The 25,862-nt window shown below is 44.3% G+C and overlaps 2 protein-coding genes across 8 annotated transcripts in view; one reads left to right on the top strand and one right to left on the bottom strand.

Moving 5' to 3' along the window:
• The window catches only part of LOC309538817 (uncharacterized protein), a 62,346-nt gene extending 45,670 nt beyond the window's left edge, over positions 1-16,676 (top strand). Inside the window, exons 3-5 of one of the 2 annotated variants that reach the window (XM_082234725.1) lie at positions 2,026-2,168; positions 6,057-6,180; positions 16,541-16,676. In XM_082234725.1, the coding sequence (XP_082090851.1) occupies positions 2,026-2,150 (125 nt within the window). In that variant the 3' untranslated portion in view covers positions 2,151-2,168; positions 6,057-6,180; positions 16,541-16,676. Of the gene's footprint in view, positions 1-2,025; positions 2,169-6,056; positions 6,181-16,540 lie in introns of those variants that run through there. The other variant, XM_082234724.1, reaches the window with a different exon arrangement.
• The window catches only part of TRIO (trio Rho guanine nucleotide exchange factor), a 281,042-nt gene that overhangs the window by 16,561 nt on the left and 238,619 nt on the right, over positions 1-25,862 (bottom strand). For 5 of the 6 annotated variants that reach the window (XM_082234103.1, XM_082234106.1, XM_082234105.1 and 2 more), the window contains exons 39-50: positions 25,381-25,447; positions 22,530-22,633; positions 20,510-20,579; positions 19,178-19,267; positions 17,794-17,886; positions 17,082-17,132; positions 16,617-16,694; positions 14,601-14,792; positions 10,210-10,387; positions 7,035-7,807; positions 3,952-4,199; positions 1,931-2,069 (exon numbers count right to left, since the gene is read on the bottom strand). In XM_082234103.1, the coding sequence (XP_082090229.1) occupies positions 1,931-2,069; positions 3,952-4,199; positions 7,035-7,807; positions 10,210-10,387; positions 14,601-14,792; positions 16,617-16,694; positions 17,082-17,132; positions 17,794-17,886; positions 19,178-19,267; positions 20,510-20,579; positions 22,530-22,633; positions 25,381-25,447 (2,083 nt within the window). Of the gene's footprint in view, positions 1-1,930; positions 2,070-3,951; positions 4,200-7,034; positions 7,808-10,209; positions 10,388-14,600; positions 14,793-16,616; positions 16,695-17,081; positions 17,133-17,793; positions 17,887-19,177; positions 19,268-20,509; positions 20,580-22,529; positions 22,634-25,380; positions 25,448-25,862 lie in introns of those variants that run through there. The other variant, XM_082234108.1, reaches the window with a different exon arrangement.

Consider the following 25,862-nt stretch of genomic DNA (forward strand, 5'->3'; position numbering starts at 1 on the left):
TATATATATATATATGATATTGATAATATATTTGACTTGAGAACTGCCCTTTTTGGGGGTAATGAAAATGTTTAAAATGGGGTGTAGAAGTATGGATCTGGATTTATTGTAGGAAGTCATGGCAAAGGGATTTATTTGATATTAAAGCTTTGTAAACTTTTGGAGGCTTCTGTCATGCACCTGTGGTCTGTTATGGATGCTGCATCAGATAAACAAAATTCTGCTGGAAAGAGATGATTTATCTCTTCTTACATAATCTAATATCCTAACTCATGGTAGTAAAATTACTGTCAAGACACTGAGGAAGCGGTTGTTACTACTGCTTCTGAAAGGATTAATTAGGACTCAGAAAAGATGCTTCTTTTAACTTCTGAACTGCGGATTGATGTTAAAGGCGGTTTGGCCAACATAGGGCATGTGCACTTCTGCCTTAAAACTGCTAACAGGTCAAGAGTATTTGTTCTCTGAGCAAACGCTTGCTTCCTGTGAGCTCAACCTGTGTGTTCTGAAAGTTGACTCATGCACTCCAGAAAAAATGAAAGTGAGTAATCTTCTCTGTAATATAACTCCCTGAACAAAGCTGAGCGAGCTTTATCTGTACCATCTGCAGTCTCTTTGTGTATTTTGCTGTTCCATAAGGAAGGAAGGGGTTTGTTGTTAAAAGCGGGCAGCCATTCAGTGTGCAAAATGCACTGAATGAGCCCCATTGGTCGAAACCTTGTGCAAAGATGACTTTGGCTTACACAACGGGGCTTCTTCCTCCCTTGCCACTGTGTCCCTTGAAATTAGCTCAGGGACAGATGGGGGTGGGGATTGTTTCACCTGGCAAGCTGCTGAATTCAACCATAAGACAATGTACACCTATTGTTTTCCAACATGAGGTCCTTAGCAATGCACAAACGTAGCTACAATTATGAATTATGGTGCTGGAGAGCAAGAAGATCAAACCTCTCCATTCTGAAGGAAATCAGCCCTGAGTGCTCACTGGAAGGACAGATCCTGAAGCTGAGGCTCCAATACTTTGGCCACCTCATGAGAAGAGAAGACTCCCTGGAAAAGACCCCGATATTGGGAAAGATGGAGGGCACAAGGAGAAGGGGAAGACGGAGGACGAGATGGTTGGACAGTGTTCTCGAAGCTACCAGCATGAGTGTGACCAAACTGCGGGAGGCAGTGGAAGACAGGAGTGCCTGGCATGCTCTGGTCCATGGGGTCACAAAGAGTTGGACATGACTAAACGATTAAACAACAACAAAGCTACTACAAGGTGTCTACTGTTCTTGTTCAGGCTGCAAAACTTTTATTGGTTGTTAATGGTTTTCTTAAAAGCTGTTGCACCTACTCCTTTCCTGAGTCCAGCCACCTTTTTTCCTCATGAAAACTTTCCCCCATTCTTCCGTCCCAACACAAAAAATACACTGCTATAGTCAACCCAGGCTTTCACCCTTTACCTGAGAATACCTACATCAGAGAGTTCCTTCTCCTGGACCCAGTTCCAATCTTAAACCTTCACTCCTACTACCTATTCCCACGTGAAGTTTTCAACCACGGCTCTAGTTGCATGTTAACGACAGATTTTGAAATACAGAAGGCGCAACCCACCATATTTCTGCAAGAATCCTACTAGCTGATATCCCCCCCTTTAAATGGTATCACATTTACAGTGCAATCCTAATAAGACTGAGTTTAATGGGATTTACTCTCCAGTATGTAGGTTAGCCTGACCAGGGATACTCAAATCTGAATTATATACAGTTGCCCTAAAACACGACATGAAAACAGGTCTTCAGCACTTTGTATCTCTAGTAATGCAAGGTAGAAAAGAACACTGGTGCAAATGTATTTCAAGTAAAAAAAGTATTGTTAAAGTAAGATACTTGTTGTACTGTATAGACTAAGAACAACTAAGAACACGAGGAAGAAAGGTTACCTTCACGGAAACCTTATTGGCAAGTCCATCTCGAGATTTACGGTAACCATTTTCCAGCTTGCCTTCCCTTTTGCTGTCTTTATCTTTTTTCTCAGATTTCTTCCTTAGACGGAGTGCTGTGTGCCAAGATGACGACTTCCTGAAGCCAGAACACAACAGCAATGTGATTAGCTGGACCCTTGTCTTGGAAAACATTTTAAACATGCAGAAGAACATCTGACGGATAATCCACCAAACAGTGAGTATATGAACAAATGATCAATGAAATGACATGCTTCTTCTGGTGGCCTTGACCCAAAGAGTATGAATTCTGTCATCATTTTTACAGGAACAACTAGTTTGAGCCTAGTTCTTGCTGCATTTGTAAACCTGTGTCTAGGCTGCACCCTTTCGGACTGCAGGGCTCAGTTATTTTTTCCCATCCATACAAAGAAGTTTTCTCCCATAGAAAACTATATATCGGGAGAAGAATTCGAGCTCAGCTTCCTTTTTCACATGTAAGTTTTCTTTGTGAAAAGATTGATTTATTTTTGCATGAGAAAGCACTCTGTTACGTAAGCTCCCATCTACGTCTAGCTTCAACCACTCCAGATTCTTCACCTCAGTGAAAACTAGGCCTCAGACTTACCTTTCCACGAAAGAAAAAAGGGGGGGAAACACCTGTGACTCTTCACAGGCCTGACCATAGCTGTCAACCGTCCCTTATTTGGCGGGAAACTCCCTTATCCTAGCACCATGTCCCGCTGCTGTCCCTTATTGATGATGTCCCTTAAATTCCCTGGGTTTCATGTTCGCCTGACTTGGGAGGGAAGCAGCGGCTCGGGGTCCTCCGCCGTGCAAGAGAGCGCATACACGAGCTGCCGCGTCTCCGCCTCTCCCTTTCCCCCCTCAGGGGCGTGTTGTGAGGAGATGGGTGGCGGCGGGCAGGCAGGCAGCCCCTCTCTTCCAAGACTTCTGCCGCGCTGCCAAGGGAAGCCGGAGACGGCAGTGGCAGCGGAGGAGGCCGCCTGAGGGAGGAGGAAGAGGAGGGGATGGGGAGGGATGCAGAAGGGTGGTGCTTCAGTGGCTGCCGCGGCACTGCAACCGCCTCATGCTGGGCTCGCAGGTGGCGTGGGTGAGAGTCTCTCTCCCTCCCCCCGCCTCTTGGGCGTGGACGGGCCGAAGGAACTCCTCACGCCAGGATGATGGCAGCCCCGACGTGCTGCTTAGCATACCCTCCAACCAGTGCAGCATCTTAATGTAGTGATTTCCCCCTTTGCATCCCTTTCATAACTCTACTTTTATAAATCATTTGTCCATCCATAGTTCACATTTTTACTACCAGTTTTCTGTCAATCCTACCAATGTATGTAACTCTTTACAATAGCTTTTCAACTAAATTATAAACTTTCCCCATTCTTTATTAAAGAGGTCCTCTTCCTGGTTTCTAATTCTGCCTGTAGGCTTTGCCATCTTGACGTCGTTCATCAGTTTTGTCTGCCACTCTTCTTTGGTTGGAGTTGTAGACCCTTAGGATCATCTAGTCCAACCCCCTGCAAAACACAGCCAGTTGCAGCCAAAGCAGCATGGCTTCATCAGTGGCGGATTTATGCATAAGCTAAGCCAAAATCCCATATTTTGGCTGCTGGTCCCTTATTTTCGAGGCGGCCTGACCCATCTCTGCCTCCTGGCTTCCCTCCTCCCTGCTTCTGCCATTGATTCTGTACTTCTTTCTGCCACAAACTCTCCCTGCTCACTAAGCCCTGTTACCTCTTCAGCTTTTAACATCTCATCTTCCCAGTCTTCCCACTGTTGTCCTACCATCAATCTCCAGGCTCTGAGCCTCCTTCCCTTGGAAGGTTCCTCAGCTGGTTTCTCCCAGCATTCCTTTGTGTCCAACCAGTCCATGACAGCCAGCCAGATGTATCACGTGTCTGTTTTCCTGCTGCAACAGACCAACACAGCCACTCCTCTGGGGTGCATGGCAAACTAACAATCTTACCAAAAACGTCCACCTTAAAAGGAGCACTCAAGACACTTACTTCATTGTTCCATCGGGGTTCTCAATGGTGACTGCACTGGTATGCCCCAGGACATAGCCGGGGATCCAGCCCTCGGCTGCGGGGCACTGGTCAGTGGCGGCTCGGAACACCAAAAACATGTTCTGTTGGTTGCTGGCTAGAATTTGCACGACTTCTCCTTGGTAGACATTAATCTCATCCTCCTTCACTGCCGTATAATCGTGTGTCACCAGCATGGTGGAGATATTGCTACTGCTGCTACTTTCACTCTGTCGGTGAACCAATCAGGTAGAGAGAGGAAAACAAGGAGGAAAAAGGAGACAGTTTACAAAAATACCGGGGAGGAGGGGGAGAGAATGCCTCTCTTCCATGACATTAGCGCCTAAGAATAATCATTTCAATAAGCTTGTATTAAAATCAAACCTTTACACGAACCATATGAGTACTGAGATTTTTCAGAATCTAGATAGACCCCAAAGAGCTGTAATCTAATAAACAGAGCAAGTAAATTAAACTGATCAGTAGTTGGAGGAGGGCTTATGTTCTTAATATCCCATCAATAAGTGTGAACCTGTGGTTTTTATGTTCATGCACTAATCATTTAGCCTCCTTTCTTAAGGACAGGAAAGGATGCACGTTTGGGCTTAAGAAAATCTCTGTAAACCTTCCATTAAACAAACAAGCACCACCAGCCTGTTTACTCATCAGGAGCTTAAAAGCAGTACCCAACAGCAGCTTAAGATATTGGTTAGTAAACCAACATTAAATCTCAGTTCCCCATTTCAGATGCAACAGGGAATTGCAATTTAAAATAGCCAAGTTAAAGCTGGTGAGTAACAAGTGGTGTGGGACTGACACTACCTTCTGGTGTGATAAGCTCCATATGGTTTAGTGGGATCACTTTATCAGAAATGGCTCACTAAGTCACCTTACACTGCCTTTTCTAGAGTTCGTAAGCTGCATGCCCTGCCCATCCCAGTGCTGCTAAATTCATTCTGTCCAGAAAGCACTGGATAGTACCCATTCTGGGCTCAAGAACACCAGATGCCTGAACTATTAAAAAAAAAAAACCTACTTTTTTTATTTGGCTGAAATCAGAGATTGGCAGTAATTTAACAAATTCACAGATTCTGCAAAAATGACTTGGGGACAAGATGTTTTCAGCCACTGATACAGGGAAGTATGTCGTTCCTTTATCCCAATACAGTATCTGGAAAAGGAAAGTTAATCGGGGAAGAAATATACTGCTAAGCCTAAAGGGGAAGGTGGCGTTTCCATTAATGGTGAGATTCCTATTTCAAATCTTCCTGTTTGCTGGTGAAATGAACAGTATCCACCTTTAGTGAATGGGTGGCGGAGGGACAATTATTATTTCCCCTATGTGTAAGAGTCTAAGAAACATTTTTTTTAAAAAAAAATTAAGGCAATCTCCCTTCAAATAACTGCCGAGTCCTCTTAAAAGATTTGTTTTGCTTTAAATTTAAGCCACTTCTGGCTATTTGCCTGATGCATAGGTATAGTCTCGAACCCAAGACAGCTAGTTCCTAGTATGAAGCTATCCGCCTCTGCAGCACATTTTCTCCATATGGAGAAATGGCACCCCCCCCCCAAGCAGCATATTAAGAACACATAGAAATACTACCTTGAACAGCCCCATCCCTTACAGTGAACAACCTTTTTTTTTACGCTGGCTGCCAAGCTGACATTTCCCAAAGCTATGAAAACAATTTAAGGAGGTATGCCAAAGCCAAATCAAATAAATATAACAGGAGCTCAGAAACAGAACAAACATGCAAAGCGGAATTTCTTACCCTACAGCTACGATACAGTGAGTGAAAGAGGAAATCAGAAGAGGTCTACATTGTTAAAAAAAAATTCAACCAAGTAGTGCATGCTTTCAAGAAAGGTTCTGAAGGCCAAGTGATGTGCGATCGAGGTTGTGCGGAAGCTGTGAAAGGAGCTGAAGAAGTGTACCACACACTTAAATTGGGGTGAGGGTGGGGTTAAAAGAGTGTGGCTTTAAGACCAGCATCGAGTTTGAGGATGCAACTATTGCATCCCCCCTGAAGAATGATTATTCTGAAAATAACAATAGGTGTCCTTTGACTGCCATGTTGCATTTCCAGATTGGCAGCTTTAAAGAAAAGGAGCCGAGGTCTGCTGGCTGACAACCTGATCTTTCCTCGCAGAGCGGGCTGAAAAACGAAATCTCCAGGTGGCCCCAGTGCAGCGCTTCTTAGAGAACAGAAGGTATTTAGCTTGGAGGTTTGATCACGGTAGCCTTCTATCTGTGTGCACTAAGTGTATTTATCAGGATTAATTTTTGTGATGCTGGAAGATTCCTTGACCAGGTACGGATTTTTAAAAGACAGCAAGTCAACAGAATGCTTCAGCTCAACCGAAACACAGGAAGCGCTGCCTAACAGAACCTCCATGTTCTTTGAATACTGCATGTCGGAGAGTTTAGGGGAGAGGAGTGGAGTGTTGAATTCATGTACTGCCATGTGGGTATCTTGGGTTCATTTGGCTGGCCAATGTTAGGAACAGAATGGATCTTTGCTTTGATCCAGCGGGGCGATTCTTATTTTCTTCAAAGTCTCGCTGGGGTGGCACGGGGTGTGAATTGTATGCATGTATGTGAACGGGAGGGGAATCCCTAAGCAAACCTGCCTATGGAAACACAGGTGAGGCGCGACCTGAGCTCCACCAGGGCAGCTGTACGCTGAATGTTAATTTGTGCCTTCGTGTTAGAGGGGGAGGAAGCCAACAGCAAGTTAGTAGAAACCAGACTAGCAGATTTCTCCCCCCTCCCAGCAGAGGTGGAAGTCACATTTAGAGTTAGAAAGGCTTTCTTCGTGTCTGTATACATACTGCAAGTTCACGTCTTATGTATACACACAGAGAGGCGACATACGTTTCTACTGAGATTTGCATAGAAAGACTGGGAGCGACTGATTATTATTATTTCAGAGCAGCGGTGCAGCACCAGAGAGCCAGAAGTTAGTACGGAGAATGATGGCAACGCACAGGAAGGGAGGAGGAGCATGGGAAGATTTTTTTTGTTTTTAGAGGAGCTCGCAGGAGAGAAGCGCTCCAGCTCTTACCCCGTTACTCTGGGTGGAGTGTACTGACTGCTCGCTGGCCGAGGAACATGTACTCATGCGGTCTGTGTCCTTGCTGTGTGAAGAGTGGCGGTGGACCTGGCGCTGGAGGGAGTCACTGTCCCCGGGAAAAGTGAAGGAGCCGGGGCGGCTGACAGGGGATGCTGGGATGGAGCTCCAAAAGGAGCCCTTCTGCAGGGGGCTGCTGGGAGGAAAGGCGGCTTCCTTGCCAAAAGGAGAAGGGAAAGTCATTGCGGGAGGAGAGTTTATTGGCGAGACGGCTCCGGGCCTCGGTTTCCCCAGCGCCAGCGATCCTACGCTGCTCCTCGAACGGATCTCCTCCGAGTTCCCGCGGCCTTCCCTCTGATCCGCGTCTGCCGAGCCGCAAGCGCTTCCCGATGCCTTCCGGGGGCTCTCCATCGCTTTCATCTTGGGGATCTTCTCAGGTTCTCTCTCTGGAGCGTTCTGCTGAGCGTTTGGTACCGGGTGCCTGCCTGCCTGGCTAAGGCCAGCCGCTAGGGTGGTGGTGGTGTGGGGAGGCAGGGAGGAATTGTGAATGGACATACCTGACATCTTGTCTGCCTCTGCTTGGACTGAGGCTGCAGAGGAGACCAGGACTGGGGAATGGTGTCGGACCGGCTGCGGAATCCGGGAAGGCCTGCTACGGCTGGAGCTGGGGATTCCAGGGCAGGTGCTAGGGCCACTGCTATTGCTGCTGCCGCCGCCGCCACCAGGACCACTGTGGTTCCTCTGGTACTCGATCGGTGATGTCAAGGCTGAGAAAAGCAAGAGGGGTTCACACAAAAATGGAAGAAGGCAATGCAAAGCCAGTTGTCAAGCAGGGTCTCAAATTCAATTGCCCCAATAACTGTACAGTCAAACCTCGGCTCCCGAATGCCGAAAGCCTGAAGTAAATGTTCTGGTTTGCAGAGGGCGATGTTTATGTTGCAATTTATTGTAATGTATGTTGTTGGTCTTTTGCTTATTTTGCTTTGGTTCTTGTCTGTTTTTTGTAAGTTTTTGGTTGTTTTAAATTTGGAGGGTTAAGTATACATATGTTGGTGGGAAATTGTCATGTGACGGGCCAATGGCCGTAATAAATAGCAATCAATCAATCAATGCTCTGGTTTTTGAACGTTTTTCAGAAGCCAAAAGTCCGGCGCCGCTTCTGCTTGAGTGCAGGAAGCTCCTGCAACCAATTGGAAGCTGCGCCTCGGTTGTCGAACATTTCGGAAGCCGAACGGGCTTCTGGAATGGATTACGTTTGACAACCGAGGTTTGACTGTATCTTCTTTTGCACAATCACCATGTCTTTTGGCAGGTATTACTGTATTTTTCACACCATAGGACGCACGTTTTCCCCTTCAAAAATGAAGGGGGAATGTGTGTGCGTCCTATGGAGCGAAGACAGCATAGCCCCGCGACCCTCTGCTGGCTGGAGAGGTGACGCGTGGCTGTGGCAGGAGCCTCTATAGCTGCGCACCACCTCTCCAGCTGGGAGAGCGCACGCGGGGCTAAAGAAGCCCCCTGCGACCGCCTCCCAGCTGGAGAGGTGACATGCGGCTATGGCAGGAGCCTCTATAGCCGCGCGCCTTTGCGCTGCTCCCCGACCTGCTCTTTGGGGCTGGTGGAGGGCTTCCCCCCGCCAGCCCCAAAGAGCAGGTCAAAAGGAACCTGAAGCCTGGAGAGGGAGAGGGGTCGGTGCGCACCGACCCCTCTTGCTCTCCAGGCTTCCAAGGTAGCCGCCTGAAGGCATCTGAACGCACCTTAAACGGCACCTTGTTTTAGAGGGGGAAAACAAGAGGGGGGAAATTCTCCCCCTCTCTGCGCAGCGCCTCCTGCCGCTTCGCTGAAGGGGCGCTGGGCAGAGAGGGAGAGAATTTTTTTTTCTTGTTCTCCCCCCTCTAAAACAAGGTGCGTCCTATTGTCCGGTGCGTCCTATGGTGTGAAAAATACGGTACTCACACCATTATTCCCAAATAAAGCCAAGCAACTTTAAAGCAAATATATTCATGGCAGCAAAAAAATCTGATGTATTTGAAAAGGAACACAATACTGTTTATGAAACAACTGTGATTAAATTAACATTGCGTTGCTGAATTACAGTATGGACATACTATGGACAACTTCTTTGTCCAAGAATGTCGAAGTGAAAGCATATCGGTTATTTTTGCTTTGATGATCTATTTATATGAAATAGTGGGATTATAACAACCATGTGAATAATTTTGGGTGGATGGAAAAAATGGGGTTATCTGACATATGTATCTGTAAATCAGACAATGGTATCTAGGTATTTTAAACTGAATAAATAGTGGGACATTATTTAGGTTATCTGTGCTAAAAAGAGGAAGTCAGGACTGGGCAAGATATTTAGCAGTTCTTAAAAAAAGGAAGCTGGACACCCACTCTCAAATATACCGTATTTTTCACCCTATAGGACGCACTTTTCCCCCTCCAAAAATGAAGGGGAAATGTGTGTGCGTCCTATGGGGCGAATGCAGGCTTCGCGCACCTCTCCGCAAGCAGCGGGAGCCCAGCGCTGGGCTCCCGCTGCTTGCGGAGAGTTGCCTACATGCTGAAGCCTGCACTCGCTGAGCTCAGCGCGTCCAGGCTTCACGGACCTCTCCGCAAGCAGCGGGAGCGCTCCCGCTGCTTGCGGAGAGTTGCCTGCATGCTGAAGCCTGCACTCGCTGAGCTCAGCGCGTCCAGGCTTCGCGGACCTCTCCGCAAGCAGCGGGAGCCAGGGCTGGGCTCCCATGGCTTGCAGAGAGCTGCCTGTTTGGGGGCTGGGGTCGGGGGAAGCTCGGGCTTCCCCCGCCCCAGCCCCGCGCCTGGGGGGAAAATAATTTTTTCCCTTTATTTTCCCCCCAAAAAACTAGGTGCGCCTTATGGGACGGTGCGTCCTATAGGGCGAAAAATACGGTAATTAATTAACAAGCAAGGTAAGCAAAATGACATGACACACCATTACAGCTGGTTTTTAAAAACTTAGCTTTAGTGTGATTCTGCATGGAAGGTTACTGGGAATGAACTAAAGCCTCTGACAAAAAGCCTTCACAAGGAAAGGAAAATTATTAGCCCCATCAATTAACTCAAAATACAGAACCATGATAGAGGGGAACTTTTAAAATAGCAAGACAAAGGAAACCGGAAGTAGAAACGAAGTTCACTTTACCATTTAGAAAATTACGCTGGTTTTCCAAGATTTGGTTGATTTCGTGGATCCACATTTGGCGGACTCCTGGACTGGTGGAATGCAAAACAAAAGTCTCCATAACATCACCTGCCCTTGACGTTAGTGCAAATTTACAGGGATCGTTGTCTACGTTTTCCTCCAAGCACAGGCCACTCACCTTCATTTAAAAGAAAAAGGGAAAAGCTTTCAGAAAATGCCAAATTCATCCTTTTGTTACTACTTTTGATCAGATGGCATGTGGTAACTTAGCAGGAGTACCCATGTCGAGGAATTCCCAATAAAGACCACTGTGCAAGCAGGTCACAACTATACACAGCCAAAACCAGAAGCGACCCCAGAAAAGGCACTAGCAATTGGAGAACTTGTTGCACCAGAGCCTATTGGCACTGGAGTTGGGGATGTAATACTCATTTCTAGTCCATTTTGTTCGCAGCCCAGCCCACACAAAGCGTCAAACAACTAATCCAGAATGCGGCAGCTAGACTGGTGACTGGACCATATAACACCGGTCCTGAAAGACCTACATTGGCTCCCAGTACGTTTCTGAGCACAATTCAAAGTGTTGGTGCTGACCTTTAAAGCCCTAAATGGCCTCGGCCTAGTATAGCTGAAGGAGTGTCTCTACCTCCATCGTTCAGGCCAGACACTGAGGTCCAGCTCCAAGGGCCTTCAGACAGTTCCCTCCCTGCGAGAAGTGAGGTTACAGGGAACCAGGCAGAGGGCCTTCTTGGTAGTGGCGCCCACCCTGTGGAACACCTTCCCATCAGATGTCAAGGAAATAAACAACTATTTGACTTTTGGAAGACTTCTGAAGGCAGCCCTGTTTAGCAAAGCTTTTAAAGTTCGAGGTTTTATCATGTTTTTAATATTCTTTTGGGAGCCGCCCAGAGTGGCTGGGCCACTATTATTACATGATAATAATTATTATTATAGTCATATCTTAATTTGAAGTCCTCATGCAAATTTCACTAGCCTACCTAGACAGCCATATTAATCATTCGAAACTGCGTAACAACAGCCTGACAGCAAAGAAGGAAATCCGCACCTTCTCTTAAGTTTCTAAAAACTTCCCTCCCTACTTGCCAAGGGAATTTCTGACTTGCCCCTGCTCAACTGGCTATGGAAGGCACAGCAAAAGCCATTTGCGCTTTGACACCTGATCACTTTGTTAGTGATGAGGGGGAATTGTTTGAAAGGCTTCAAATATACCTAGCAATGAGAAAAAATGCTAAACCAGGGAGCAGTCGTGCTCAACACCAAACAAATGAGACAGTGCCTCTGATTCTCAGCATTCCACGTGTCCCAACAGATTTGTCATTACCCAAGCAAAGTAGAAGCAGCTCCTCTGTGACTGCATCCCATGTCACTCAGGTATGAAACATAAAAGTGGGCTGGTGGCCTTAACATGGGAACCCTCGACCCCATTTCAAAGGTTAGCAAAGCTGCAGAATGCAGCAACAGGGAAATTGGTTGCAGGGGACAGTCAAAGGAGAAGGATATCACAACAGCCTTGTAATTAACAACTTGCCTGGTAGATGACAAGGAAATTCATGCAGGTAAGTGAGCATGATGGCAAAGGAGGGAGGGGTCATGCCATCCCTTCTGTTCAAGCTTGTTTGGTTTTCGTACTGGCTGCAGAAAAAGGGTAGTTCTTTCTTCCATGGACAGCAAGGAAACAGTGGAGTCCACCAGTCCTCTTGGGAGAAGGCAACTTTTAAAACTAGCATGTATTTCCATGCTTACTTTCCTCTGTCTGTGGCCAGCATGGAGATAACAGGCTATAGTCTCTTAAAGGTAAAGGTACCCCTGACCGTTAGGTCCAGCCATGGATGACTCTGGGGTTGCGTGCTCACCTTGCTCTATAGGCCGAGGGAGCCGGTCATGTGGCCAGCATGACTAAGCCACTTCTGGTGAACCAGAGCAGTGCACGGAAACGCCGTTTACCTTCCCACTGGAGCGGTACCTATTTATCTACTTGCACTTTGATGTGCTTTCGAACTGCTAGGTTGGCAGGAGCAGGGACCAAGCAACGGGAGCACACTCCGTCACAGGGATTCGAACCGCCGACCTTCTGATCGGCAAGCCCTAGGCTCCATGGTTTAACCCACAGTGCCACCCACATCTAGTCTCTTAGTCTCTTAGCAGACTAATAACTTTTTGCACAGGCCAGTAACTTGTGTGGGCTCTTTTGCAAGGCTGAGCTACAAAACAATACAAGATTCTGCCAGCGACTATGAACAACCCCTTTCAGTCCAACTTTCATCTCAGGTTAACATTTAACAACAGGCCACTTGCCAACTAGCACCTGCTCCTCTTAGCTCAGCTGAAACACACAGTAGTTTTGCATTAAGTGTGCTGCAATGGCTAGAGTGCTGGGTTTGGCAAACCTAGAATCAAGTCCCCACTCAGTCACGAAGCGCTCTGCGGTGACCTTGTTTGAATCGTTTTTCTTTCAACCCAACATCCGTCACAGGGCACTGGTGAGAATAAATTGCTGCTCTGTGCTCCCCGGAGGAAGGGAGGGATTCATAAAATTCCATTCCAGGTTAGTTTGCTGACAGACTAAAGAGCTCTCTGCAGCAATTTTTGGAGCGGCCAAGTACAGCTTGGGATCTTGACTCAAGTGTGAACAAACAACCCAGAAGTCAAACTCGGGAAGTCGTTCCAACAGATGAGCCAATAAAGAATACAACATCTTCACATCCAGTTTGCGAAGTGAGTTGTTGAGGCCACCTGGTGGGAAAACGCACATTTACAGCTTCCAAGTATGGTGAGATAAAAGTGAATCATACTGAAAAAGGCAGGGAGGTCAAGGGGCCTGATCACAATATGTGTGCTATGGACACACAAAGGGGAGGAGGGCACACTGCTTCACGTAGTAAACCTTCATGGAGTTTCAATATAAACATAGATATTGACTTATATCTGATATTAAAAGATGAACAGTGGGAATGTGCATGAATAAAATGGGGTTTGGAAAGGCACACCAGCACAGAAAACAGGTAAAGGAAGTACAACCATCATTTGCAGTTGACGTATGGGGTTCAGCAATGTTATGTTGCCATAAATCAATAAAATTCTTTATGTCATTAGACAGGTTCTTAGAAGAGGCACATCGTTCACAAGACACCACCTACAATTTCCAGACTTACTATGGGGTGGTCCAGCATTCTAAATGCTGGCATACCTGATTGGAACAGTTTTGATATTATTAACTTATAAAGCTTTGCCAGACACATGAGAAATAGTTTTTTTTTTAAATTTGACTCCTAATCAACTGCATTTTGCAATTTCCCCCATAATTAAGAGAAACCACACCTGACTGTGTTCCAGGCCTTTTGGTTGGTTTGCTCCAAGTATTTCCAATTTCTGGCTATAATAAGCATTTGTGCTGCAGCCAAAGTAGGCAACAGAAGTTAATTCCTGCTTTGTAATTCACTTGATTTCTCCAAAAACCATTTCCTAAAGCCCAGTCATTTGAGGGAGGCACTTGAGGGAGCGCTCCCACTGGGCTCAGGCGGCTTCGCGTTGCTTTCGCTGAAGCCAGGAGAGCAAGAGGGATGGTGCGCACCGATCCCTCTTGCTCTCCTGGCTTCGCTTCGCTGGAGAGGTGCTCCTCAGGGAAAGCTGGAGAGGGAAAGCTGCGCAGCACCCCTTCAGCGAAGCGGCAGGAGAAACGGAAGGGGTGCGGGGATTTGAACCACTGACCTTCTGATCGGCAAGTCCTAGGCTCTGTGGTTTAACCCACAGCGCCACCCACGTCTCTCCAATGATCGTATGTGGCTACTCTTACACAAAGGAAAGGGCCTCTGTTGTGGTGGTGCCCTGATTCTGAAATACCCTTCCTTGACTGGTGTCAACACTAAGACCTTTCATGGCTAAGTTAAGACTTTCTTGTTTGGCCTGGCATTTAAAGGGATTCCATTTACTGTTGGTTTTTAGTTTTTGTCTTTTGTTTTATGATAGGAATTACATTTCGTGAGGTTTAATAATTTTTAAAACCAATACTACCAACCACATGCGAAAGAAACATAAACTAGGGCAAACTAGGGCAAAGTTGTGGAAAATGAGAGAAAAGATAAGGAAGGGTTGGTGGAATGAAAAATCTTCATGGTTTTGGTTAAGAGCTTAGCTAGCCTTTCACCTCCTGATCATTGATATATTTTCACTAAGCTTTGAAATAAACCCTTTCCCGGTGGTTTTTGCAGAATCAGGAGATTAATCCCAGAGGAAAGGGGGGGGGACACACCCACACACCCCTTTAAAGAGACTATGAGCACAGTTGGATTAGAAACTGTTGTCAAAATGGAATTGAACCCTCCAGCCTACTGCATAACTAAAAAAAAAAAAGACATATGCAGAAGACTTACCTTGATACTGTTTTTAAATAAGAATCCTGGCGTTGAGAAGCCTTTCTTTTTATCTAGTGGCTCACTGAATATAACAATCTGTTCAAACAGGAACACCCGCCTTTCTTTGCAACGTGGCAAGAGTCCCGTTTCCTGATCTGTAACCATGAACGTATCTTGCAGCAACAGCTTACCCTGGGCAACAATTTTACCCTAAAAAAGAGAGGCCAGAACAAGTTGAGTCAACCCTTTTTAGCCCATCAGCTGAAACAAGTCTGATCAATGTCGTTTGGAACGCCGGGCACCTTTCCAGTTAGGAGTTTGATCTGGCCTTCCACAAATTGTCATGCAGATCTTTTTTGGTTGGAAGATTAAATAAGAAGAGTTTGTTTTAAGAGCCTCTGCGCGTTCTGTGCTGAGCTTAGGGGTCTGCTCTTGTTGTCGCCAGTTCACTTTGGTACTATGGTGTTCTGTTAATGCCTGCTTGTTATTAACTGATAAACTGTGGACCTCTTTGGATAATTGGGTTATTTGAGAGGCAATACCTCTAATTTGTTGGAAGATATGCTCAACCGTTCTTGCAATTAGAGTTAATTGGGTGCTCTCCCTACTTGTTATTCCTTCCTTTCTGAGAGGCACAGGATCAACTTGCCCCATTGCTGGATCCAGTTCCAGCTGAAACAAGTAGTTATATTACCAAAGAAAGTATGGCTAACAACGTTTTTACATTCCACATGGCTACGTTACTGAGAATTAGTGCTGCTCTCCGATTCAAACTATATCTACATTATTACGGTGCTTTGCTAAATTTACCCCCGAAGGACTGTAGCCTGTAGAAGACTGAAGATGGGAATCCAAAGGGGCATGTGTCTGATTAAAAACAACAACAAAATGGCAGAAATAGTGGGATCAATACAGTTAAGGTTATAGAAAGAAAATCACACAATCTCTCATGGTCATCAGGAAGCCTTTTCCCATTCCACGTGATCATGGGTTGTGTGCACACTTCCTTTGGGACACATCTTGAAATGTCACAACCAAGCAGCCCCACCTGTTAGCAAATGTACAATTTAGTGGGATTCAGGAATGCAGCTCCTTACCTCCATAGCTGTCAACTTTCCCCCGTTTTTAAAGGGAAATTCCCTTATTCCAAATATGATTCCTTGCAAGAAAAGGGAAAAGTTGACAGCTATGCCTTACTTCCACCTGATGTATATCATCTGAGCCATTATTACATAACAACCACGTGAATTCGGCCTCACTGCATTATCTCTGCACATTATATACTGGCTCTTGTTCAAACAACTGTGACGTTCAACATGCATATGTCAGATGAGCACAGGGACTAATCTACATTGGTGAGTTATAACGTTAAAATGTGTTATAAAAATGTAACACCAGAGGGAGTTGTAGAGTAGCGATGTGTTGCCAATGGGAAATTGCACTGGGAGCTATTTTTTTAATAGCATTTTTAAAATAGCATTTTCCAGATCAGTGTAGATCCAGCCCAGGTGCTCTAGGAGGATGAAAGAGCAGGGACAAGAGGCCATGAGTTCTAAGTTTGGGTGCAAGCCTACAGGGGCATGGTTCCCTGTACTATTCCTATCCTCATGCTTTGCCCTCCTGCCAGCATTACAGTTCAGGGACCTAGCAGGGGCAAGCGAGCGAGAAGGCTACTTCCCTATGGTCTGTTTTCAACCTCTAACAAGAAAAAAGGCACTTTAATTGGATTTTAGGAGTAAATTTGAAGCTGAAACAAGTCCAAATGTTAAGAGTACATGCACTCAGTGGCGTAGCGTGGGGGGTGCAGGGGGGGCCGGCCGCACCGGGCGCAACATCTGGGGGTTAGGGTTAGGGGGTGCAAATCCACGGGTTAGGGGGGCGCAAATTACTTGCCTTGCCCCGGGTGCTGACAACCCACGCTACGCCACTGCATGCACTTATTCTTAAAATGCTTCCAGGTGACTTGAAACCAGATTGTAATGGAAGTATGCTGTTTGTGAAGAAAAAGGTGCCCAAACCCAAGGAAGGACTTACATCAAATCCTTGTAAACGACCAACATTCATCATGTCGTTGCACCGTTTTGGGACTATACACATTACGTCTACAGCCCTCTATTGAATCAAGAAAGAGAGAGAGATTAGAACAGTCAACTGTGCAATGCCTTTTAGTTATTCTTTTCAGATTCTCTAAGGTGCCACTACCAAGATTGATTGCAGATATCAAAGAGGCAGGCTATATAATAACATTTGTTGGGAGACTGCTTCTGGGAACACCCTGCCCCTTCCTGTAATCTCCATGACGAATTTTCCCAAAGTGATGGACCTGCTGCTTTAACCATTAATTCCAGAATAAATGCAATGTGGAAAAACAAAAACAGAACAATCTGTGTGAAGGAGGTCCACAGACTGCAGACAGATACAGAAAGAGTGCTATAATTCTGCTACAACAGCTGTCTTGATGCTGGCATAAATATTTAAGAAAACAGTATTTCTAAGTACCTCTAATTCTGTTGTATCAAGATTAGCTTTTTTGGAGTACTTAAGGAAGTCCTGCAAAGAAAAAGAAAGAACTATGAGTTGACCTCTTCCATTAAAATTATATATGTATGTGTATGTATATATATTGGGCAGTCCGGATGATCAGAAACTGCTGATGATAATAAAATGTGCATTTATCTACCATCCCATTTTGGGACTTCTGGGAAGCCCTGATGTACAGCATATCAGAAATAAAATGCTTAGGTGAAGAAATCAAACAGTAAAAAGAAAGTGTGTTTCCTGACTGTCCTTCAAATTGTTTTGCATATTTACTGTGTTTTTGTTTTATACGGGGAAGTGCTTTAGGTTGTGTATTTTATGGTTGTAGCCATATGTTATAAGGGAGGTAAGAAATCTAACAAAACAAATGTTCTTCTATTCACAAGTAGCTAGATCACCACAAAGGGCTCTGCTTTCTCTGAAATTGGCAAACAGAGGAAATGAAACATTTTCAGATCAGAATTAACGCTAGTTATTTACTATTTCCTGATGCATACTTATGTAAACTACCTTAGCAGACACAGTGTTCCAACAAAAACAAAGAACATTTGTGGGTACTTTCTGAGAAATATCTGCCTATATCTATAAGATGCAAAGCAATCTTTTTTTAAAAAAAGTTCCAAATTCTATACAGCAATAAAAACCCCAACCGAGAGCATTCAAAGTGCCTTACCTTTAGTAGCAATTGGTATTTCATAATTCTTTGCACTGGTTTTATCAGCAAGTCGGTGAGCTGAAGTCGGTGACCCAAACGTTGCTTCAGGTCCTAGTAGTAGTAAAATAAAAGTTCAGAGCAGATCCTGTAACTCTCTCTTTTGAGAGGCAGTATCATCAAGGAGGCTAGTTTTGACATCTACTGTAATACAGATTTCCCTTCAGGATTCCTAACAGCTTCCCTTAGATTAACTCTCTAATTTACTTAGCAAAATGAACTGTTAAAAAAACAGAAGTTTGCTTTTCAGTAGGGCTCACGTCTTCCCTGACTTCATTCTATCCATATCCCAAAGAAATCTATTGAGTCTCATCCCCTTTATCCTGTCTGGGCCTATCATCCCTCCTGTTAAAGGACGGCAGTTATTCTTAGTTACACACAGCCAGACCATCTATGGATGCCAAACCTGGGGGGCTTACATTTTAATAACCTGGGGGCTTAAACTTTAATAGGAAAGGGAGATGATGGTGGCAGCAACCTCAGGCCAGCTTGGGAACAAGAAAGACTCACTTTGGCCCTACTTAATTTTCCAGGCTTTGATTGGCTGGCAAAAGAAGGATGCATAAGTAAACTATTCCCTTGGATTGTCTGTTGGGCTAAAAGTAGTCTTCTATTAACACCTGATGCTCAGTCAATACAGAGGCATCATGTGTTCATACATATCTAGGGACCAACACCTATCCTTGCTTGTACCTTCAAGCTGACAGAATCAACACCGTAAACAGAGATTTAGCCACATCTGAATAAGTAGTAGTCTCTATTACTCTTCATTTAAACCAGTGTTTTCCCAAACTTAGGTCTCCAGCTGTTTTTGAACTACAATTCCCATCATCCCCCGACCACTAGTCCTGCTAGCTAGGGATAATGGGAGCACCATCCAAAAACAGCAAGAGACCCAAGCTTGGGAAACAATGGTTTAAACTTTCCCCCTCATTTCAATGTCTTTGGCCTGGTATGTGAAAGCAGCTAGTGATTTGAATTCAGGTTGCTATGACAACATCTTAAGATCCAGTTAAACGAGTCGATGTCACTCAGCTTCCTGATGTCTCACAAGTATTGTATGGTAAAATCACAAAAAAACACGATTCCATGCTGTAATTCACCTTGAAGCGGAATTTGATGTACAGAGTTATTAAACCCTAGAGCTAAATGGGGGTTGAGGGGGTGGAGAGAGAGTTTATTCATTTGGTAACAATAAACTAATTTCGATCTCAGCCACAGATCCTGAGAGAGATAATGTCTCAGAGACTGCAAAGAACAAGAATTTTTGGAAAAGATTATGAGTATATTTCTTCTGTCCAGAAAGAGACAGCCAACCCCCTTCTCCCCTGCCTTTGGCACTTACCTCAAAAAAAGTATCAATGTATTCCGAGACAATATGCTCAGACTTTGGTTTGTTTTGGCAGTAAACTATGTACATGTGCAATCTTCTCTCCTGGAGCAGAGGGAAAAGAACAAGGATGTTGTATTTCATGAAAACGTAAAGCATACTTGGCACGGACCAGAACAGCACAGCACAGATCATTAGAACAAAAGCTACCATATTCTACAGGAATATAATGGTCCATATAAGATATTGCATTTTCCATACTGTCTCACCTACTCTCTTCCTTACATATGCTCACAAGTGCTTGGATAAATCAAGTGTGCAACGGACTAGGTGTGGGGAACTTCTGGCTCTTCAGATGCTGCTGAATGACACTTCCCATCAGTCCAAGAAAGCATGGGCAATGCTCAGAGGTGATGGCCATTGCAGTTCAGCAACAGCAGGAGCTTGAGAGGTTCCCCATGACTGCCGTACACAAACACAGCCAACAATGATAACTGCAACTGAAGGAGAGCACCTTTTACACAATTAGCCTGCTGGTGGTCATATCTATGTTCGCCTCAAGTCTACACTTTGTGCCCAGAGACATTTGGCAGAGGATTATGACCCACGTTACTGTCAAGGCATATCCTCCCTGCTGCCCCCAAATTAATAAATCCATTTGTTATGCAGGCTTGTGCATGAGAGCAGCTGCTCCAAAACTTTGTGCCCTCAGGGACTGCTTCCCACTGCCAAGGAACTGTCAGAGCCAGTCATGAACCCTCCTTATATTGCAAAGAATTCTGGAGCGTACTCTAAGGTTGTGGGCATTCTAGGGCACACTTTGAGTCAAAGCAAGGTCCAACACTTCTCTCTGGCTGTGTGCTCTGCAGGGCTAAAATGACAGTAATGAACAACTCCATCTTTCAGGAAGCGTGGCTGATCTTCTTGAGGAGACTCCCACCCCCACCATGAGGAAATGTGTCATGGTCCAAATAAAGAAGTGAAGAAATAACCTCTGTTCTTTAAGAGCATATTTCAGATTCGTTGTACATATGGAAAGCCACAAAAGTCTGGCTAAGTAGAAAAATCAGGAAACTAAGTGAGAGTGTAACAGATTGCACGTTCTGTCACTGCCTACACATTTAAGAAAGAACGGAAGGCGTTAGTGCTGGAATTTGTTCTGTGCATAATTTCTTTATATCTCCCCCAAGTTTACTATTCCTACCACTCTAACTAAGCATTTTAAAAAAGGCACAGAATGGAGAATACATGGGTGAAGATATAAGGGCTGCTTGTATGTTGTCAAATATCCAGATCTATGATCAACGCGGCTTCTATATATGCAATGGAGAGGAGGAACATACTTACATGTTTAACAAAAAGTGATCCCAATTTTTCTGGATCCTCAAGGCACTTCTCTAATTCTCCTAAAAAGAAACTGAGCAGTACAAAAATATATTTATTATTAGCCTCATTGTGGCAACAGACAACTGATTCAACAGCAGACAACAGTTTGGTTGCATTTCCTCTGTGGGAGGCATCCACTTTTGGAAATAGAAAGGTTTGTGGAAGACGCATCAGTGGATTGGCTGAAGACACTTTTGTCATTTGCCAGCAGCCATATCACATCGCCCCAGTGTTATGTCCAGCCCGGCAACCTCTTAAATGCTGCAAGAAATCCCAGGGTGCCCCTCTCAGCTTGGACACTGCTGAGTAAGTTCCCTTAAAATTATAATTGCCTCAAACAGCCACTTGGTTTGACTGTGTGGCTGGGACAATTCTGAGCCCAGGCGAAGAACATCTGGGGAAAGTGTAGGGTTTCTTCAAAATGAAAGTTAACAAGCAACAGCAAGGAAGCTTTGCCCTAACTTGGGATTCCTCTGAATCAGAGCTCAACTAACACATATGCCATGTCCTCTTCATCACAATGGCAAATAGCTGAGTAGTGAACACGGTGTGTAGAGTTGCATGTCAATGCACTCATGTTACTTCCAAACTTGAGCAAAAGCAAATTGCAAAATTATCTTTATCTAGGGATAAGGGAAATTCCAGTGTAGATGAATCATGTTACATGAACCTGCACTAGCAGTTGAGGAACTGGCTCAAATCCAAGGTCTGTCAATTATGTAGTTGCCACCACTCGTTCGTAGAGATACTAAAGGGATAGAACACACAGAAGGCCATTTGCGGGGCCCTAGCAATGTTTGCAATGTAGGCCTTTCATCCACAGATTCTGCAGAGATAAATGAATCCATTCAGAAATGTCTTGCAATAGTCCAAATAGTTCACCAGACAGTTATTCTTGTCTGTAGACTTTCCAAATATAAGACTCCCAGACACTAAGAGCAATTGCTGCTCAGATAGAACAGAACCAAAATCTAAGATCTCATCTTATGGCAGACTGTGCACAATTGTGAAATGAAGGGATCTGAAACTTTCAGCTGAGACCACATTCTCGAGCCACAAAGTTACTTTAAATCAAGGGCATCCCTGTTACTAGAACAACCAGGACTAATAGGACTCCAAAGGCTCCATCCTTAGGTACCAGACACGTCCAAATGTTAAGAATAAAACTGTAATATAGATGTCAGACTTCCATCTGAAACAAGGCACAGCTAAACCACCTTAGTGCTGGAAATAATTGGCTTACAGTTCCAGCTTTGCATGTTGTAAATTGGAAACTGCCCCCAAGTGGTAAAAGCTAAAGTAATTTCTTTCTACTGAAATAAACTGGGCACCAGATGCATATCCAGGAATGGCCTTCCAACAGTATCCGTTCATTACAAAAAGCACAAGAGAGCAGGGCAACCTTTGCCTGGCACCTAATGGTGGATGCCTGGTTGAAAAAATACATAATTTGTGTGCCTCCAGAGAAAAGACCCCCTTATCCAGTAGCTCCCTGCCTGACACTTGGCAAAGGGTCTCTGAAGGGCTGTCATATGAAAGATGGAGCGAGCATGTCTTCTCCTGCTCCAGAGGATAAGACCCGAACCAATGGATGAAAGTTACAAGAAAGGAGAGTCCAACGAAACATCAGGAAGACGTTTCTTGACAGTACGAGCTGTTTGACAATGGAACCAATTCCCATGAAAGGTGGTGGACTCTCCTTCGCTGGAGATATTTAAGCAGAGGTTGGATGGCCACCTGTCATATATGATCTAGTTGAGATTCCTGTATTGCAGGGGGTTGGACTAGGTGACCCTCAGGGACCCTTCCAACTCTACAATTCTATGGTTCTATGTCAATCTTTACAACGTGCTCGACTGAATTTTTCCAGTATAATATTTTTATGCTGCTTGGGGTGGTTTCTGTCCACTTCTTCAGCTGGTTATGCGAGATGAGAACCAGAAAGAAAACCAGTTTTGAACAAAAACAAAAACATACATACTCTCTGTGCCAGTCATATATTTGATGAATGTTGCCAAACACAATTTTGTCTTTCCCTTTCATGTCGTCCGGAACACCATCTTCTTTCATGAGTGCCATGTAACCCTGGAATAAGTTAGTAAGAAAAATGGACATGAGCGCCGCTGTTCACCTTTTTATTACTTTTAACATTGCAAACTGCTGAGTATCATCTTGGGCCCTCTATCATTCTTCCCCCATCCCCCAAAATCCCCCTGCCGGCTGATGTGTTTTTAATAATATCTATCTATCTATCTATCTATCTATCTATCTATCTATCTATCTGGGTGGCTGAAAGTACATATAGTGGTACCATGTTATGTACCATCCCCCTTATGAATGCTGTGGGTCACACACTCCGCTAACCCGGAAGTAGATGCCCCTTGTTGCGAACTTTGCCCCGGGATGCAAGCAGAAGTCGTGCTCCGGTGGCACGGCAGCAGCAGGAGGTGCCGTTAGAGAAAGCGTGCCTCATGTTACGAGCGATTTCCTGTTACAAATGGACCTCCAGAACGGAGTAAGTACGTAACACGAGGTACCACTGTATTTAGGATGAAGTGCTAATGGCATAACTAATATGCATTCATTGATTCTGAGTATGAACTCTTGTTTAAGAAATGCCTCGCAGGATAGGATCAACAACCATCAGGGCTGGCCAGTGGTCTTCTGCCCACACCTGCCATAAGCCATGCCCTTATTTAGATCACAAAAAACACAAGAGGCCCAACTGGAGGCCAAACATTTTTGCAACCGCGTAGTTGAAAATACTTTTCCAAAATGCTTCCACATTGTGGTCACGTAAGTACTGAAACTTGTAACAAATCCTGATTTACTCTTTTTCATATTATCAGTTTGCGTGCTTTATGTATAATGTTACATTGCTCCTTATCTGGCTTGACACATCAACTCACGGGACCAAGTCTGTGGGAAAAGCAGCTCAGAAAGGCAAAAGGAAAATATCTAATCTTGACAGCAAATTCATGCTGGATCCAGACTTATGGAGACTCATTGTGCGTTACTGGGGGCCAGTTTGTGTGATATGTGTGCAAGTATTATTTTCTTTTTTTATAATATTTTTTTATTAGTTTTTAATTACAGTCCAATTATTATTGGCCTCATTATAACAATACCAATTTATAATGCAATTATTCACACCAATCATTCAAATACCAAATTATATAATTTAGTTAAAGTGCCCTTCCGTATGCTAGATTTTATTATTCTCTTTATTTCTGCATTCCAAAATCTCTGCGTTCCAAAATCTGTGAAAGTATTATTTTCAGTAAATGGAAACTAACTACATTCCCAATGTAGCTCCCCGGTATAGAGCTTTCACAGTTACTTTGGACTAGCCAACAATATTGAAGTCTTCCACAAATGACCGTACATTTCCATGTATAATACCAGGATTTTTTTTACTATAAAATGATGTTCAAAATCAGGGGTCGTCTTATACACGGATAGTGCAGATGGGAGATGGGCGATTGTTTGCAGCCGCTTGTCAGCGGTTACTGTGTGTGTGATTGGTGGCTGTGGCAAGTGGTTTTGGGGTGAGTGATTTTCAGCAAAAAGAAGTCTTAACAACCCTGGGCTCTCCCTTCCCCCCAGAAAGCAGGAAACCTCCTGGGTACTCAAAAAAGCTCAACAACTTCAGGCCATCTCCCCCCATTTTCTTAAATTGGGAGTTCCCCAAAATAGGGGGCATCTTATACACAGGGGGCGTGTTATACATGGAAAAATACGGTAGTTGTGAACTAGAATAATATACGCGCAGAACCAACAGCTACTTCCACGAGTGTATTTGCACACGTTCCAGCAACAGCTAACGATTCACTACACATACCGTCCAGTTTATACAAACTGCTTTCTGTTTGGTCACGGACCCATGTATATTATTGCGTAGGGGGATTTAATAGCCTGAAACAAAGCCTTTGCGGGAGCAAGCAGATCCGCTAGTGCAAGGAATGCAAGCATACAAATTGTCTACTGTGCTATAAAGAGCCCGAAGAAGCCCTATATGTAGAGCAGCCCTGGTGTGGGCAACAATCGGCTCAATTAGGTTGCACGAATGAACGCAATTTGGAACACAGAAGCTGGGGTACTCAATACAATTTGTAACTCAGCCTAGAGAGCCCTGTGATCCCACACTTCTGATTCTTTCCAGATCATAAATTCAGGACAACAGAAGCAGCAACTCAAAGCAATCTAATTGAATCCATTTTTAAAGTACATCTATTGTACTTGTTTAATTTGCTGCCACGTTCAGAAGTTGTTCCTAAATCTATTAAGAGGCCTGTTTATTAAAAGGTGTTCCAGCTGTCCGTTCTAAAACTGAAATACTGCCAGCCATTCCATTGCCTACATTCCTGCACAAGGGCTGAACATATTCACTGCAAATATATTACCAAGCCGGCCTTAAAGATTCAACAGCTTATTTTACAGAAGAGCCAAGAAACAGCAGGCGGTCCTGATCTCGTGCTGGAATGGAAACTAATTACAGCCAGGATTCAGAATTTACATTTTCAGCTGTCCATATGCAGTTAAGTTGGCAGCTTGTAAAAAGCGCCTTCTCAAAGATATTTTACATAGGGAATTATTGCTAGCTCATCCATAACACCGGAAACTGTTGTCTAGTAATTACAAATCTTAACCTAGTTCATAACTAGCTAAAAAGGGACTAATATAACAGGTGACAAAGTAGATTTCTCCAAGCATTGCTGATAGCATCCTCCAAAGGTGTTCGGTGGAGAGGAATGGCGCTTTCCTCTTTACCCTTCTGAAGTTTGTGTTTCTGATCGGACTGTAAGCAGCACACTGATTTTAAAAAGACATACCTCTACTACGTAACCAAGATCTCTCACATAATCTCTCTCCGTCTCCACTAATTCCTGTAGAACATAGCTGCAAAGTTACGAAAAGTGAGAATAGTTAAGGGTGGTGTTTTGCGATATGAACAATTTCTATGCATGTAAAAAAACAGTAGGGAATACTGTGGTAAAAGATGGTGTGACTAAGCAACATGAGTTTTTTTAAAAAAAATATCTATCTATTTCAAGAATAGTTAAAAAGTACTAATGTTCCTCATACTGAAATTTGAAGTGTACATGCCAAGTGGATTTAATATAATCAACATTCCACAAAGTGGCACCGTTAAAGGCCTTACTGGTTGTTGCAGCTACCATTTGTGAGAACTGAAGAGCCCCCCAAAGTAAACATTTTATGTTTCTGAGACTCTCAACTTTCCTGCTAAGTTTTTAAAAGCATTACAAGCACAAGACTGGGGGCTAATGTGCTAGATAGGGGAAATTATTGCAAT

Source organism: Podarcis vaucheri (genome assembly GCF_965113315.1).
Source record: "Podarcis vaucheri genome assembly, chromosome: 8".
Classification (NCBI taxonomy): Eukaryota; Metazoa; Chordata; class Lepidosauria; order Squamata; family Lacertidae; genus Podarcis; species Podarcis vaucheri.